The sequence below is a fragment of the Nestor notabilis genome, unplaced genomic scaffold (genome assembly GCF_000696875.1).
Source record: "Nestor notabilis isolate BGI_N333 unplaced genomic scaffold, ASM69687v1 scaffold2514, whole genome shotgun sequence".
In the NCBI taxonomy this organism is placed as follows: Eukaryota; Metazoa; Chordata; class Aves; order Psittaciformes; family Psittacidae; genus Nestor; species Nestor notabilis.
Genome location: NW_009924993.1, coordinates 50,380 through 68,575, shown reverse-complemented (window position 1 = coordinate 68,575; position 18,196 = coordinate 50,380). Strand labels below are relative to the sequence as shown.

At 40.5% G+C, this 18,196-nt stretch overlaps 1 protein-coding gene across 1 annotated transcript in view; it reads right to left on the bottom strand.

Annotated features, from left to right (window-relative positions):
- Nucleotides 1-2,505: 2,505 nt before the first annotated feature.
- ZNF366 (zinc finger protein 366) overlaps nucleotides 2,506-18,196 on the bottom strand; it is a 33,842-nt gene continuing 18,151 nt past the window's right edge. Inside the window, exons 2-5 of the mRNA XM_010012830.1 lie at nucleotides 13,443-14,770; nucleotides 11,149-11,340; nucleotides 5,403-5,577; nucleotides 2,506-3,087 (exon numbers count right to left, since the gene is read on the bottom strand). Of these exons, the coding sequence (XP_010011132.1) occupies nucleotides 2,552-3,087; nucleotides 5,403-5,577; nucleotides 11,149-11,340; nucleotides 13,443-14,770 (2,231 nt within the window). The 3' untranslated portion in view covers nucleotides 2,506-2,551. The remainder of the gene's footprint in view (nucleotides 3,088-5,402; nucleotides 5,578-11,148; nucleotides 11,341-13,442; nucleotides 14,771-18,196) is intronic.

Here is an 18,196-nt window from a genome sequence, read left to right as displayed (position 1 = left end):
CTGGACTCTATACATACTTCCAGCAGACATCAGGTTTGTGGTTATGATACTTTCTGGTTGCTGAGCTCTGCTGCAGTTTCCTCCGCTTTGTTTGCCTGAAGTGCTTTTGGTATGTAACATTTTTCTCTTTCATGACAGGGTTGGTCTAGCTGTGCCATAACCCTCTCCAATGCACAGACAATAGAGCTTTACAAATGCAAAGGCTGCATGCCTTCCCATTTTACTCACCACAAAAGTGAAGGGACTTGCTAAGTTCATTTGCATGATCACCATTCTGGAAATTACAACCAGGTTCCTGATTCCTTGCTTATTCCTTTTATTATAGGAACTATTATGCCTGCAAAGGTGGAGTGCACTGATATTGACTCATGCATATCTGGAAACTACACCACTTTGAGAGAGACATTTATAAGAATCGGAGGCTCCCAGATCTTGGCTGTATACATTCTCAAACAGAGCTTTTGTCTGACAGAGACAAGACATTGCCAAGAAGGCAACCAAAGGACTCATTCCCATTTCTAACCGACAATCTCCTAGACCATGCTGAATTTCTACCTCATCATTTCCCCTCTACTCTGAAAATTTTCTGATTCTTCTGCTTGACCACAATGTCTTCCTTGAAAGAAAGATGGCTCCTTTCCCAAGAGGAGTTATGTGCAGTGGAAGCATGTAAGTTGAATGTGTGTGACAGTACAGTTCATCACTGAAAAAAAATGGATATGCACCTCTGAAATACACCTCATTTTGAAAGATATCATTCATTCTAGGCCTAACGTGACCTACATTCCACTTCAATTTGGCATACCCTCTATGCCAGCTGTAGAGTTAACTACATTTTAGAAGTCACCTGCATATTACAGTTTCTTTTCTCAACAGCTTCTCTGCTTTTCAGAATCTTTATTATACTGCATTTGAGCTGTGAAAATTGAAACTACCTTCTGCAACCTCAGACTACACACATCCAGTTTTATATGATGATTAAGGGCTGCTGCCCTGTGGACATTGATTAACTGGTAAGTATGAGAATCATCAGTGCTGGAAGGTGAGTGGTTTCTGATAATAGCAGAGAGTTGCAGCTACACGACTTTAGTCTTAGGAAGCCATAAGTCTATGATTATATTTAATTATAAATTGGTATGTATTGAGCATGACAGCAAGGTAATTCAAATCAAGACCTTGGCAGGTAAGTGAAGAAGGCAATAATATATGGATAAGATGTACCATATATATAGATTTAAACCATTTGAGTGGGGATGTCAGAATGACATAGGACTTATTAAATCTTTATTTCCTTATAAGCAATAGGATGGAGTGGAGCTGTTTGTAGTCTGTTTTGAAAATGCAGGAATCAAGGGACTGATCAAACTATTCATGCAATTAATGGAATGTTCATAATGGAATGTGGTTTTTTAGCATTATTTATGAGAATCAAAAACCAAAAAGTTGGGAATGACTTAGTAAAAACAGTGTGAGTGGAATTCTTCTGAAAGGCCTGGAGGTTACTGGTTAAACCATGTTGATAAAGGAAAAACTTCTGACTTAGTAAAGAGGAAATACAAACACAGTTTTCCTCTGTGATGTGCTGCTTGCCCTGTAAGGGCTCTTTTTTGGCATATCTTCTAAAATATAATCTGATCAGACCTGTGTATTTAAAAGTCAGCCTTGCTGGCCAAGATGAACTGAAGAGACAAATGGCAAAATTGCATCATTTTCTCAACAAAATCACTCATATTGCTTTATGTGTAATTACAGCAAAACTTGCAAATGCTGCATGCTGCTGCTGTTCACTGTATGTTGGTCTGAGCAGACATTAGAACAACATGTCAGCACAGTCCATGCTATCTCACTTGAAGAACTGATGAATACTCTCATATTGACTGAAACCTAGCAAAGCACAAACATAACTTGTGCCAGAGGAAAAGCTTCTGTGACTGTAATAAATTCCAGCCCTTACAGAGCTGCCCTTCACCATATCACAAGACATTACTATTTCTTCTTAATTTCTTTCCCATTTCTCATCATATGTGGTTGAACTAACAGCCACTTCAGTAAATGAAAGTGTTTGGACTGTGTTAGTTCTGAGAGTGACAGCACTTTCATGTGCATCATTTTTAACAGTACTCTTACTTACACTGTGAAATACTTAGTACTCAGATTATTTTTTTTTTTTTGAGATGTATGGTTAGAAGTCTTCATGTATTTAGTCAGATAATAAATCAAATGCTAGAATATGTTGCTTTTTGATAATTAGAGAATTGCATATAAGTCTCTACCACCCCAGATAAGGGAAAAATAAACTTCTGTATCCACCTCATTGTCTGCTTAAATGTAAATGGAAGTCTTAAAATGTTATTTTCCAATATCCATTGCATTTCTTGGTGATCTTGAACTGCTTTGTTCGTTTGATGTATGTTTTTTTACCTTAAATTATTTTTATTCATCTGGCTTGCTTGTTGCTAAAGACTACTACAGACTTTCAGGCTTTGACAAATTACAGTTCATGTTAAAAGCTGTCTAGTTCCCATTTTCCAGATTTTTTTAAATGTCCATATTAAATGCCTATAAGCATTGTTTGTTTTTCAACTTTTCTTTCCAGCAGTTCTTTCAGGCTCTTGTTCCTGTGCTTGAAATACAAGTAATCAGAGAGAGAGTGGCCAAGTCTGGCCTTTTCAAAGGATCTAAAGCTGAGATGTTCTTTGTCGTTTGCAAGGTCTCTCTCTCCTTGGCTCTCCTGTTTGTCTGAATTTCCTATTCTCTTCTCCAGTCCTCCCTCACTTTGCACTTCTTCTTCCTCATTGCGGTAGGACTCTCTCAAGTCCTTCATCATGCACTCAGGTTTGCCAGACAGATCCTGAGCCATGTGCAGCTTACTGTTGTCCTGGTGGTACACGGCAGGGCTGTATCGCTCTGCCTCGTAACAGTTGTCTTCGTCTTCTTCCTGACATGAGCTTCCCTTGGCACTCTCACCATCTGAATGAAATGAGATTCCCTTCCCTTGACTTTTCTGGGAAAGATCAAAGGGCTCTTCCTGTTCCAAGCTTCTTAAGACATTTGTCTGGGACAGAGCAATTCTTCCTCTTCCAAAACCTTGTAGTGGTTTGAGGGAGGAGAAAAGGAACAATTTATATATAGAAAATTTTACGTGATACATGGTTAAAAACCAAAATGTGAGGTGGCCTCCTATTTAATACTTTACCTTTGTTTTCCATTCATCTGTCTCCAAGTACTTTACTGTTTACATCTCACGACATATCCTTTGAGGTACTTTTAAAGAAGTACTATTGTATACACTTCACAGCCAGGTCAGGACATAGAGAACATTGTGCTGGACATACCAGACACTTGATTAGGGAGCTAGGAATAAAAGTGAAGTAGCCTGGCCTCTTGTAAACTATTTTTGCCAGTGTGCATACCCACTTCCATTTTCTTTTCTTTTAAAAAATGAAAACTTTGATCTAAAGCATCACATGCCGTGACCAAAGCCCCAGGTTTTGTACTTTTCATTTTAATGTGATTGTTCTATGGACACTTTGGTTCAAAGTTACTACTTCAAATGAAATGACTATCAAATCTCGGCAGCCTACAACCTCCACTCTCCTTAATTTTTCCTCTTTCATCCACTGAGAAGACATTCATGCCACTGAAAAAGGTCTGTGCACTAGATAGTGCTTTAGCTTGAGGAAATCATCACGAACAAACAATGATTTTGAGCAGTGCAGTGTAAACCTGAGCACAGTCCTGGATCTGGTTTGTCTCAGTGTTTGTCAGCACCTCCTATCTTGCTGGAAATCCACCATTATCTAGGAGGCATCCGTGTACTTAAGTACACTCTGAGCATTGGGATGCACTGAAGAAGATTCAGACATTGCAGGCATAGTCCATTTTAGTTAAAAGAATAGTGACAGTACTAGGGTGAAGATTTCACCTAATAGCAGGTATCTGTGAAAGCTTCTATTTTATTTGCTTTAGTTTGGTTTGTTTTTTTCCCTTAAGTAATTGATCTATGCAGCCTCACTAGGTACAGCTGCTACTTTACAACAGGTTGTATTTGTTAAAATGACTCATCAGGAGGTGGCAGCCCTTGCAGATTGCCTGGTGTCTGACAGCCTCAAGGCCTGAAAAATCTCTGTACGCTGAAAAGCTCTTAGGCTGTCTTCAATTGCAAGTAATTGTGTAACTAGCATGGTGCTGTGGGAGATTTACAGGAAAAAAAGAGCCATTTATTTCATCATCTGCTGAGAACTTTGTAAATTTTTATGCCAAATGTCATTACAGTGTGTGTTTTACGTATGTGCTAAGCTGCCTTGAAGCTTAAATTTGAGGAACACCAAAAAATCCTACCCATGAAAGAATTATTTATGCAGAAAGTCTTAAGACACAAAATATCTTGGATACTCAAACTTTGAAAACTATCTTCCCTAATTCCCCACTTTCCTGAGTACTCAAGAATCCATGTCTTCTCCTGTTCACATGTTTCTTTGCAAACTGGCTCTTCAGCCTTTGGTTATATCAGCTATGTCAATATGGTACAGAATAATCAAGGCTTCTGGACACAGAGCCATTTAGGCTTCCATTCCAGACTGAAATTCAATAAGCAGTGAGCAAGGCCCATGAAATGTTCCAGCTTTTTTGCTCCTGGCAGTTTTGAGTGAATTTATGTTGTACCTCGAATGTAAGAGAAAAAACATAAACTCCTATGCAGATGTGAGTGAGGAAAAATGTCTGTTTGTCCATAGCTGCTCGGCTGTGGTCTGTCAACCTCTGGGAATCAAGTCCCTCGAAACTGCAACATGTATTCAAAAATAATGGAACTACACCCTCAGTCAGGAAGACTATGTTCATCCAATCATTCCCCTGGACAACTACATACATCACAGCCTCATCAAGGCTGAATCTCCACCAGCTTGCTCCCATTTGTATCTCGGAGTACCCATGTGCTGGGGGAAGCTCTGTGGTGCTCTGGCCATTACACCTCCTCACAGTAATGGATGGGGAGCTATGGGCTTAAGTACAAGAATATTTGGTATGCCTTGATAAATCTTCTACACTTACACTACTGAACGTATTCTAACACCTGACAACAGCAACTCAGTACACTAAAATTATTTCTTTTGTGCTCATAACTATTGTCACGTTTTGTCTCCATCTATTCCTCCATCTCAGTCTATACCTGTGTGTTATTAGATATGTAGTCTGAAAGATCTCCAAGGCAAGGGTCACTACCTTGGGGATCTCTGATCTGCATCACTGAAGTGACAAATATAGTTAACAACAACCTCCCAGGCTTATAGGATTCAATCTTTTACAATCACATTGGTTGGACCTGTGGTACAAAGCCCATTTGGGTTTACAGGTATGCATCTTCAAATCTCTCAGAAAATAGCCTTGCTCAAAAATATTACCTTGAGAATGAAATCCTCTTTCCATAACCCCATGTTTGACTTTCATGTGCCTGGTTAGGTTCCCCTTCAAGGTGAATTTGCTGGGACAGTAGAGGCACTTGAAAGGCTTACTGTCTGAGTGCAAGTGCATGTGTCCCATTAAATTGTGCATTCTGTTAAATTCTTTTCCACAAAGCTGTAAAAAAAGTAAAAATGAAAATTATTAGTTCAGGGGGGTACAAGGAAAACATTTTGAAAGGAAATAGGATCTATTCTTCTCAACTTGAGCCCTGGCAGCTTCTGGCTGCAATTTGTTTTTTGAAGATACAGGCAAAAATCCTACAGACAGGAATATGCAGTTGAGTCTGATCTACCCAGGGCCTTTTGCACTGCTGCCATTTTTTTAATTTGGTGAGTAGGACACACAGTCAAGGGTTGTCCAAAATCAGGGAATGTTGTTGTAAGGAGGGAAGAGGCCTAAGTGTGTAACCTGGAAGGCTCTTAACTTGAATGAAATGCAAAGTATAACTTTCTGCCCCGGTGAACCATTTTTTGTAGTTTATAAATCTAGCCTTTAAGCAAGAACAACACCAGACAGAGATGGAAATACAAAATAAAACTAATGAAGGGTTTCTGTGAAACAGTCAAGCAGAATATTACTTCTCCTTAAGTGGAAATGAAATGGCTGCACATTTTGCTTAAAGCTAGAAAAAACAATTCCCTTTTTTTATTTTTTTACTCCTCCATTTTTCTCTGATCCTCTTATCTTCTGTTTACCAACTTCTGTGTTTCGGTCTCTCTGGTGAGTAAGCTGGAATTTAAACAGTCATGGGGCTGCAAGAATGACTCAGCTTTCCCTGAAGCTAATCGTGCTCAAGCCGTTGATCGTGCAAGTTTCCCTTGGATGAAACAACAAGGGGGATTTTTTTCATTGTTGTTGTTTATCTAGGTGGGTCCTTTTGTAATCTAGATGCTTATGAATCAAAGGTCTTCACAGGCTTCTAGTCTTACTTGTCTTCTGGTCTTTCCTTATCAGGATTTATACATTTATTCACATTCAAGTGGCTGTTTCCATCCTCTGCAAACTTTGGTGTTTGCTTTCTGCTTCAGGTCCTTTCTTAGGAATAGTTTTAACGTCAGATTTTTTTTTTTTTTAATGATCTTTATTACTATATGAACCAGAATCACCATTACTAAGTAAATGAAACTTCCAACAAGCAGTGTACTCATAGGGGAGAAAATTACTAAAAAGCAATTATTGAGATTCCACCAAAATTTTGGTCTAATCTGAATTCTGATTTAATTTATTTGGATAGTACAAAAGGTCTGTTACAGTACTTTTTGATTCAAATTCACAAAGCCATCACCTGGAATATCTGGATGAAATGTAGATAGTAGAATCATCCTTGGTGAAATAGCACTGTATCTTTTGTATTTTAAACCATTTTTTGAGGGGAAAATGGAAGCATTCCATTAATACAAAAATTTACAAGGGTATTTTTTTCAAATAAAAACTTGGGCTGAGTCAGTGCTGCAAAAAGAGAACTTGGAAATATTCACTTACTTTCAAAAAACTATTTGCTTCAGCTGCATAAGTTCTCTTCCATGATTTGCTCCCTGTGACTTTGTTAAAATGAATATTCTACAAATAAATTTATCAGCAAAATGTTCACCAAGATGGGGAGCTGGGGGAGAAGACCCACTGATAATGAGTTATTAATTGGTAAAACTAAAATATCTGATTCCAAGGGTCATCCGCCCACTTAGGAAAAAGGACTGTTTCTTCTTTGCATTTAAATGAAGTTAGTATGCTGGATGACTTGTATTCAGGGAAATGAATGTACAAAACCCACTGAAACCACTCTGAAAGTGCTGGTGGAAACAAAGAAGAGAAGTAGCACTGATGAGCACAGAAAATTTGCAAGGAAGAACAGCAGCTGATTATATCATAACTGCTGCTGGAATGACCTATGACATGTCAATGTTTCTCAGGCTACAAGAATGCCAGTAGTAATACCTCTTAGCAGAAGGCTTCCAGTTATCTGCTTGTATTGTGGCTGATCTGTGTTCTCACTAGCTTTTGCTTTCTGATAGCTAGGTCTTTGCTTCTCTATCTAACTGGTAATCAGGAAAATAAGGTTGATCAGGTGCTATATATTTATAAGGTATTGGTTATTGAAATGGGTCTAGTAGAAGCCTTTTTTTTGTTTTTGTTGTTTTTGTCAAGGCAATATTTATTTATCTCCATAATGAAAAGACAGAGGACTTTGTAAAAGATAGTTCCTACCGCATAAAATTTTATGTCTCTGAATAAATTGGGTAGGTTCTCTATTTCCCAAAGTCGTGCACGGTCCTAAGGATGTGTAATGTGTTCTTGTCCTGAAATCTCCTCTAGGGACATGAGGAAATGGTACTACAGTGGAGAGGTGTGGCAGGAAAATGAAAGAAATGCAGATATGAAAATTGTTTTTCAGAATGATTGCTCTGTGTGGCATTGTCTCTGGGTAACCCATACATTTCAAGAGGCACAAGATGACTTTCAGATGAGTGTTCATGATCTAGAGCATGAAGGGAGCAGGTTTTGGGCTTACATGCTGGAAGGCAGTGACCTAAAGCTAGGTGGGTTCCACAGCTAGTGCTTAAAGAACAGCCTGAGCTTGCAGATCAAACCAGAAAGGTGTACAAGTTTTTATTTCTCTGTGAAATGGAGGGGTGTGAGCACTGATCGGAGCCCTGAGTGAGCAGCATGGGAAGGAGCTCCAACAGAACTCACCACAGAGCACCTTAGTACTGAAGGGGAACCAAAGCTCATGCAAGAGATCCTGGGATAGCAGGAACAACATGGTTTACTTGTGGACCTTTTGTTAGGCTGTCTATTTTAGACAAAGTAAAATCCAAGCCCTGAAGAGAAGGACCTCAGTCGCAAGTCTGCTGAACACACTTCGTTGCACTGGCTGCTGAAATGAACTTCAGTACAGTTTGCTAGAGAAATCTCAATTAGGTCAACACTAGATTTTGTCTTCCTAAGTCACCACTTGAAGTATCACCCTTCTAGATTTGCCAGTCTGTTTTGTTTCTTCCCAAAGTACTTATCTCTCACATTTTCTTTGGCTTTGGCTTCTGATCTTAATCCATGATTTTAGATGTGGAAAAAATCAGAGTTCAAAATATCTGCTGCAAAGTGTATTTGGCTGGGCTGGAGAAAACTTCATTACATTCTTTACTGGAGGTCTGAAACATTGCTGACTGAAGCACTAAAAGCAATGGTAAATTTCATAGAAGCTTCCTCTACAAATCAAAATTAACACTATTGCACCAGTTGGTGCAACTCCTTCAGAACTCTTCAGTGGTTTGGGAAGGGGGAGGGAGGGTTGTTGTTTTTCTTTTAAACAAAAATTAAAAAGACAGCATGGGCTCAGGCCTCTAAACACTACAGAGAAGTTCACTCTTAGAGAAAAATCAGACATGGATCCTGGCTGCAGCTGGATGAGGAAACAGAAGGGACAACTATTTGCTACTCCCTTGCTTCAGATAGTCTGTGCTTAGCTGTGATTAGACACATAGGAAAGCCTCATGTTTTCTTTTGCTGTGAGAAAAAGGTAAAGAAAACCATTGCATGTGGTGAAGTAGAAAGGCTACTGGCTGTGGTCTCTTTGCCTTAAATTGTTTCCCTTACATTCTTCTTTTTTTTTTTTTCTTCATAAGAAGGGTGTTCCTTTCCTCAAAGAGAGAGGGAGAGGGAGAAAGACTGTAAACTGTCCAAAAGGACCGTGAGAAAACAGGAAGCTCTGAAAAGTACAAGAGAAAGCAAGATGAAATCTATTTGCAGGCAGTTCCCGGGGGACATGTGAGCCATTGTTAAAGCAGGCTGTTCATACAGCTATATCCTTCCTTCTGCTGAGGAGGAGCTTGGTGCCAAAAGGCTGCTATCTGGTCATTGCCTTAACCCTCTGAATACCAGCTAGAATACTTGCCCAAGTCTTTCGAGGGCTCTACCAGAGAGACAAGGGATGTTCCTAATACTAAAGAGCAAATCCTGATTCCCCCTTGGCTTATTACAACCTCCACTCCGTTCAGGGGCACATCTGCAGCCATGGGAGAAACTGGTTCACTGTGCTTACTTGTTCCTTTCCTCCTAGGAACACTGGGTGGGGACAGAGAAGTAAAAAAATAAGAAAAACAGGTGTTCCTGGTGGTACTCCAGTTCCCGGTTCAAACTATTGACACCTCCAAGTACTAAGAGTCTGTCATCATCAAACCTAAGCTGAACAAAGACTTCCAGCTAATCTGCACATACCTAAAAAATAGTGTGGGTCCAGATACTGCATCAGAAAGGTTGATCAAACAATTGTGTTTCTTTTCTGGAATTTGAGGGGTCAGATGAGGACTTTGACCAAACGGGAACAAAAAGACAGGTTTGCAGGTATTCACACAGAATGAAAGTCTCCAGGAGGTTTAACATGGAACTATGCAAGCAATTCAGTAACAAATTATTTCATCAGTCTAGACTAACATAAATCCTACTGTACAAAATAATTCTCTAGTAGGACATAAATTAAAATTAAACAAAACCCCAAAGCTGGAAAATTTTGCTGTTATTTTTTCAAGGTGAAATGCTTCAAAGTTATCAAAGCAAAATGCATTGACTAATTCTAACATTTTCCTATTAAGATTATCACTGGATGCCATATTTTCCAATGGCATTTTGAAATTCTACTTTTTTCAAGACAAAATAATGCCATTTAAAATTTTTCATCCAACTCTGCTTCTCAATGATGCTTTCCTTTTAAGAAAATACTTAATTCCATTAAAGATATTGGATGAAAGTGTTCTAGAAATTGTTTCCAGATCAGTCTTCAGTTACTTAGGCATAAACTGGGTAATGTGCTCCACTCTATAACCCACTTAGAGGAGATCACAGTAGGAATAAAACCTACAACCTTTGACTTGACAAGATATGACTGAAATAATGAATCAGATAGGCAGCAAAAGAACAGATGTAGTGTCCAATACTGGGTAAGAATATAAACACAAACAATTCATAAGGAAGATACTAGAGATGTGCATAGTCAAGAAAGCCGTAGCTGTAAAGGCTTATGAGGAGGGAGAAGAGGGGATGGAAAGGGAATGTCATCCTCCAATGGGCTGGAGGAAGGCAGCAAACTGGAATTCGCACAGAATCCTAAAAAGGCCAGATGGTCTTAGAGGCTGCTTTTTTGGGATACTGATGTCCTACCCTGAGTTTCAGCCTGGTGATTACACTTGGCCCATCCGAATCCCTCCTGAAGTTGTGTTTTACTGTAGCTTTGAGTCTTTCTTTGAACTGTCGCATAGCATCACTATGTGAAATTGTGTCTGCTGCTTTTCTATAGTCCTCTGTGGGGTGCACAACTTGAACTATGTTTTTAGTCACTGTTTCAAACTGTTAAACACTTAGACTTCTGTTTGGATGGCTGTACTAAGCAAATGTCAGATATGTTTATTGTCCTCAAACTGCTGTGGCATTGAAATGCTCACAAAACAGAAAAAAGAATACTTGAGGATGAAAGATACTGATATTGAAGGGGAAGGGAGTAAACCACAGGTATTTACCTCCATTATTTTGTGTTATATAAGCAGAACCTGAATAAAGACAGAAAAACCGGGCCAGTTTATGCTAGTTTAAATGCAACTGCAAGTCTTGGTTTTCTACTTCTACCACGTCACAAGATCATAATATTACAGAAATATCCAGTAGGTTAATGTCTCTGCCACCAAATGCACTTACCTTGCATTTAAAAGGTTTGACATCAGAGTGAACAATCATGTGGGCCTTGAGAGTCTGCTTTTGCACAAAGCTCTTGAAGCACAAATGACATTGATAGGCTCTGATGTTGGTGTGGATCAGGACATGTCGCTTCATGTTGGCCAGCAGAGTAAATTCCCGGCCACAAATTCCACATTTGTGCTCTTTCACACCCTGTGAGAAAAGAGGAAAAAAAAAATCAGAAAAATCTGTAGATTGAGAATTTTCTAGATCATTAAATCTCTAGTACAAAAATACACAAATTATTTATTCTTTGCTAACAAAGCAGGTAGTAAATTATTTTGATTTTGACATCATTTGCTTGAGCAGTGGATACTTATGTATTTCTTTCCTGGCAAATTCTTACAAAGATCTGAGAAGCAGAGAAGGAAAACCAAACGTAAGCTTAATGAATACTAAATTTTGTTTCCGTCAGTAAGTTTACAAATCAAGGAGAGATAGTCAGTAACAGAGCTTCTCTGTCCCACTCTGCTGCGTATGTTAAGTATTGGTTAAACGTGTATACTTATTGACAAGAATAAAAGCTAACCAGTTGAGAGACTAAAGTAGAGCTTGCTTTTGAATGTCATTGGCTTCTAAAACAGCCATAGCCATGTTTTGAAGAAAGCTATAGAAAATAATCTGAAGCAACTGAGAAGCAGTCAAGCAATATAGCCAAATAAGGATATACATGTTACATTCAATTTTTATCTGGTGTTTACAGAGCATTTCTAGCAGCTTTTATGTCATCCATTTATGCATTATCAATTTACTAATGCATAATTCAGAAATCTTACTTACGCCCATGTGGTCTTACTGCCAGCTTCTCAAAAACTCAATTAGATGCTATGAAAATCAATGAATTTACCACTAAACACTTCAAGAGTTCGAGTATAACTTGCAGAAGGTAATGAGAACTTACTAGAGAATTGCTGCGAGCAATTACTCCTCCTGCAGGCCCCATAACAAAGAACACTTTAAACCATCCCTACTTTTGTGCTAATCAGTGTTTTTCAGAGTTACTTGCAAAGCTAAAATTGTGAACATGAACAGCGACCTTAGGTGTCTGCCTGTCTGATGTGAGAATGCATTTGGCCAGCTAAGTACTGTTAATTTTATTCACAGCTGAATCCACCTGCAGCTGTGGACAAAGAAGCAGAAGCTCTCTAAATGCTCAGGGTCATTGCATTTCCTGTGACAAAAAACTACCAAGTCTTAGATTAATAGAATTTTACATGTTAAATCCAAAGACCAGGGAATCTCCAAAACCAGCAAAAATTATAATTATGTAATAGGAAAAAAAAGCAAACGTGGAAGTAGCGGTTGTTGGTTTTTAAAAGCAAAAGTGTCTATAAAACATAAATGCTGTAGCTTTCTGTATTTTTAATGTCTTTCATATAAAAGCCAAAATTCAAGTGTTAGAAGAAAAGTATGCAAAGCAAATTTTTATAAAATGTGTGGAGTTTTGGCTTGTCTTGACAACATTTTTGTAAAGGTGGATAAGCCAATTTCAGTTTTCAATATTCTTGAATTGAACAGTTGTATTTTCCCCATTTTTGAAAGCAATCTTACTGGATGTGTTCCAAAGCCTGCTCCAGCCTAAACTGACACTGCTGTCATTGCTGCCAGCAGTGGCAAGACTGCTACTTGATACAAATTGGCTGGGACTATGGTCCTGCTTGTCCACTTCCATTAACTGGCATTCTGGATAACTTATGCAGAAGGGGGAATTTTTCATAGGTTGTTTTTTTACCCCCTAAATGTCTCATTATAATGATTCTTCCAAATCTGTTGAGTAATAATATACTCTCTTTTGCTGCAGTCTAATGCAAATCCATCTACTTCCCAATTAAGGGAGCATAGCGATAGATCTGGTTTTCAGTAGAAAATTTATGTTAAAATCTCAGGGGAGTTATATAGCTCTACAAAATTATGTTACATTACAGGAGGTCATTCTGAAGATAAAACCCAGAAACGGAGAGATGTGAATACAGTTGTGAGAAGTAATACAGGTGGTTTAATTGGACTTCTGTTTACGACAGAGTGGGGTTTGTGTATACTTTCTTAAGACTGACAGAGACATCTGGCTCCTGCTATTGCCAGTGCTGCTGGGGCTTTTGCTCTACATAAAACTCTCCAGCTGGTAAAGGTGCAGCATGAGGCTCTATGGACTGATTATCTTCTTTCCAAGGAGGTACATACATGCATCTTTAGTAGCCTGTAATCCCTGTGCTACCTTCTGATGCAACGTGAGAGTGCAACCAGTGCTGGCTTACCTTGTGAGTTAGAGAGTGTTGCTTGAGATGGTGGGGCTGCACAAACTCCATGCCACACTCAGTGCAGATGTACGGGCGGATGTCTTTGTGCTTCATCATGTGGTTTTGCAGCTGACTCGGGTACTGGAATGTCTTATCACATTCAGTGCAGTTGTATTGTATAGGGCCACGGTGGGTTGTTAAGTGTCTCTTCAGCTGGGCCAGGGTTGGGAAGTCCAGACCACACTCCACACAAATGTTCTCTCGGCCACTCTCATGCTTAGACTCATGTGCTTTCAGCTCGCTGGGGTAGGCAAAACCCCTGCCACAGATCCTGCAGTTGTAAGGCTTGATATCACTGTGTTGCATCATGTGTCTCTTCAGGTGGCTGGTTTGAGTGAAAGCCTTGTGACACACCTGGCACTTATGTGGCCGAGTGCCCTGGTGTGTCAACATATGTGTGTGCAAGTGGCTCAGCTGTTTGAAAAGCTTGCCACATCGGGTGCAAGCATGTGGCTTAATGCCACTGTGCCCCAAGATATGGGTGACCAGGTTGTACTTGGACGTGTAGGACTTCTCACACATGGGACATTGCCAGCGTTTCTGTTCACCCCCCACATCAACATAGTAACTGTCATCTATCTGAAGGTTGACATCTACTCTTTCCACTTTTTGTTTGTTTTCACCACTTTCTCTTACTTCAGCCCTCCTGAAGGGTGGCTCTGGAGGTCTTTTCATTTGAAAGGGGTTCCTGAAATGGAAGTTTGGTGGCACAATAAAAGGAAACATTAAGCCAGGGTGGACTTTAGGATAATAAGGGTAAGGAGCCTGCATGAAACCTGGGCTACTGGGCCATGCCACGTTAGGCTTCACTGATTCTTGCTTAATGGGCTTGGCTCCAAAGTGCTCCAGAGTTCTGTAGAACTGAAACCCAAAGTTGCAGAGGTCGATCATCTGTGAACTGTACTTTTGCTGTGCTGGCTGTTGGAACACCAAGGGGAGACTAGAAGAGCCTATATCATTATGGTCTTCAGGTCTGTCTGGTGGTGATGAAGAACCCTCAAGGGCAATAGAAGGAGGCATTTTTGTTGGCATGCTCTTACGTTTCCGAGACCCTCCTTCCAAGGACCCCTGAAACGTTTCCATATCTCCAAGAGGAGGAGGGCCATAGTGGAAATGTGAGAGGTGCGGTCTGAATTCTTCACTAAATGGGGTTGTTCTGTGTGGGTTTGTAACAGGGCTTAGTGGCTGCAGGCAGCGGGAGAAGGAAGAGGCTCCAGTACTGTCCACATTGAAACTTGTTTCTTCATTCTTCATCATGTTTGATTTTTCCTGTGTTGCACAAATTCCTTCAAATAAACAAAAAACAAAATCTTTTTATTTCTTACTGTTCTCCTAGGTTCAACTTTTTATTGTCTGTTTTATTGTTTTGGAGGTTGTTGGATTTTTTAAACTTCATGCAACTGTGGATGTCTTGGACATATGCAAGAAAAAGGCCTTTTAAAGCAGAATTGAGATGGTTAGTGAAGAACAAAGTAGCTTCGGTCTTCCCACAGTAGAATTGGTAGTTTAAATCAAGTTTGACCCATTCAACGTCTTTGCAACATAAACAAGCAGTACCATGTAGCAACATACTACTTTGCATCTGAATCTGCATGGCAAGGTTTCTGTTTAATTTAATTCAACCAGTCTATTTGTGGGCAAAATCCTGTCCTTGGCGGTGCATGCACAGGCTCTAGAAATTGGCGGTGCATCTAAAGGATATGGCAATACAAACAGTAATGTGCACATTTATTATGGTTGTGACATGAAAAGCCAAAGCCAAAAAATGTTAAACTTCTTTGTATCATTAACATGTGCTGCTGTGAGAGAAAACAATGGCCAAGGGATCTAAGGACACTGTGTACCATCAGGTTTTGCACCATGTTTCCTGGCTTCTCTCACTTTGTATTGTAATAAGAAGACGGAGATTAATTTATTTTCTTTGTTTTAATCCCAGAGATATTTACCTGGCAGATACGGAGGAGGAAAAAATATTTGACAACTCTCCAAATTACTTCCAGTTTTATAGACTTAATCTGGGGTTTTTTTTCTTTCTAAATAAGTGGGCAAAATCACCACTATAAAACTAAATACAGATTTAATGTCCACAACCCCCCAGGTGTCCAGAAGAATTGACACATAAGAATGCTCCAAGCCTTCCTAGTGATAGAGTGTGACAAAGCAGATTAATAATTACCTTCTGGCAAAATTTTGTTTCGCTGATCAGCCGTAACATGGATTGCAGCAAAAGGAGCGTGACCAGCAGGTCAAAGGAGGTGATTCTGCCCCTCTACTCTGCTCTCATGAGACCTCACTTGGAGTATTGTGTACCGTTCTGGTGTCCTCAACATAAGAAAGACATGGAGCTGTTGGAGCAAGGCCAGAGGAGGGCCATGAGGATGAAAAGGGGGCTCGAGCACCTCTCATATGAAGACAGGCTGAGAAAGTTGGGGCTGTTCAGCCTGGAGAAGAGAAGCTGTGCGGAGACCTCACAGCAGCCTTCCAGTATCTGAAGGGGGCCTACAAGGATGCTGATGAGGGACTCTTCATCAGGGGCTGTAGTGATAGGACAAGGGATAATGAGTTAAGATTTAAACAGGGGAAGCTCAAGTTAGATGTAAGAAAGAAATTCTTTACAGTGAAGGTGGTGAGGCAGCGGAACAGGTTGCACAAACAGGGGCTGTAGTGATAGGACAAGGGATAATGAGTTAAGATTTAAACAGGGGAAGCTCAAGTTAGATGTAAGAAAGAAATTCTTTACAGTGAAGGTGGTGAGGCAGCGGAACAGGTTGCACAAAGACATGGTGAATGCTCCATCCCTGGCAGTGTTCAAGGACAGGTTGGACAGGTCTAGTTTCAGGTGTCCCTGACTATGGCAGGGGGTTTGAACTAGATGATCTTAAGGTCCTTTCCAACCCTAATCATTCTACAAGTCTATGATTCTGTACAGGGAGCTTCTCCTGAATTTGGGGTTCACCTAAAATATTGAACTTTGGTTCATATTAAATAAGGCTGCTGCCTTTTGTCTTGGCTGTCCAGTATCACAGAATCATTTAGGTTGGAAAAGAACATGAAGATCAGTGAGTCCAACCATAAACATAACACTGCCAAGTCCACCACTAAACCATGTCCATAAATGCCAAGTCTTTTAACATGTCTACATACCTTTTAAATACCTCCAGGGATGGTGGCTCAACCACTTTCCTAGGCAGCCTGTTCCAGTGCTTGACAACCTTTTTTGGTGAAGATAATTTTTCTAATATCCAGTCTAATCCTTCACTGGTGCAACTAGAGGTCATTTCCTCTTGTCCTATCACTTGTTACTTGGGAGAAGAGACCAACACCTACCTTGACCCAACCTCCTGTAGATAGCAATAAGGTCCTTTACTCCAAGCTAAACAATCCCCATTCCTTCAGCTATTTCTCATAAGACTTGTTAACTAGACATTTCACCAGCTTTGCTGGCCTTCTTGACATGCTCCAGCACCTCAATATCTCTCATGTAGTGAGAGGCCCAAAACTGAACAGAGGATTTGAGGTGCAGCCTCACCAGTGCCCACTACAGGGGGATGATCACTGCCCTGGCCCTGCTGGCCACACTATTGCTGATACAGGCCAGGATGCTCTTGGCCTTCTTGGCTGCCTGGGCACAAGCTGGCTCTTGTTCAGCTCCATCAATCAGCACCCCCAGCTCCTCTTCCACGAGCAGCTTTCCAGCCACTCTTCCTCAAGCCTGTAGCTTTGCATGGGGTTGTTGTGGCCCAAACGCAGGAATTTTCACTTAGCCTTGTTGAATCTCATACCACTGGCCATTGATCCTGCCTGTCCAGATCCCTCTGTAGAACCTTCCTACCCTCAAGCAGATCAACACTCCTACTGCATTTGGTGTCATCTGTAAACTTCCTGAGAGTGCACTCAATCCCCTTGTCTATATCATTGATAAAGATATTAAACACAACAGGCCCCAACACTGAGCCCTAGGGAATACCACCTGTGACCAGGTGCCAAACAGATTTAACTCCATTCAGCACCACTCTTTGGGCCCTGCCATCCAGACAGTTTTTTACCCAATAAAGAGTACTCCCATCCAAGCCATGAGCAGCCAGTTTTCCAGGAGGATGCTGTGGGAAACAGTGTCAAAGTCTTTACTGAAGTCTAGATAGACAACATCCACAGCCTTTCCCTCACCCACAGAGCAGGCCACCTTGTCATAGAAGGAGATCAGATTACTAAAGCAGGACCTGACTTTCATAAACCCGTGTCGACTGACCCTGATCAACTGGTTGTCCTGCAAGTGCCACATGACGGAACTGAAGATGATCTGCTCCACAATGTTCCCTGGAATCAAGATTGGACTGATAGGCCTGTAGTTTCCTGGATCCTCCTTCCAGCCCTTCTTGTAGATAGGGGTCACATTTGCCAATCTCCAGTCAGATGGGACCTTCCTGGTTAGCCAGGACTGCTGAAAATGATGGAAAGTGGCTTGGTGATCACTTCTGCCAGCTCCCTCAGTATCCTTGGGTGGATCCCAAATGGTTGCATAAACTTGTATGTGTGTAAGTGGTGTTGCAGGTCAATAACCATTTCCACTTGGATTATGGGGACTTAATTCTCCTCCTCATATCTGTCTTCCAGCTTACGGGGCTGGGTACCCAGAGAACAACTGGTCTTCTTATTAAAGACTGAGGCAAAGACGCCTTTAAGTGCCTCGGCCTTCTCCTCATCCTTTGTCA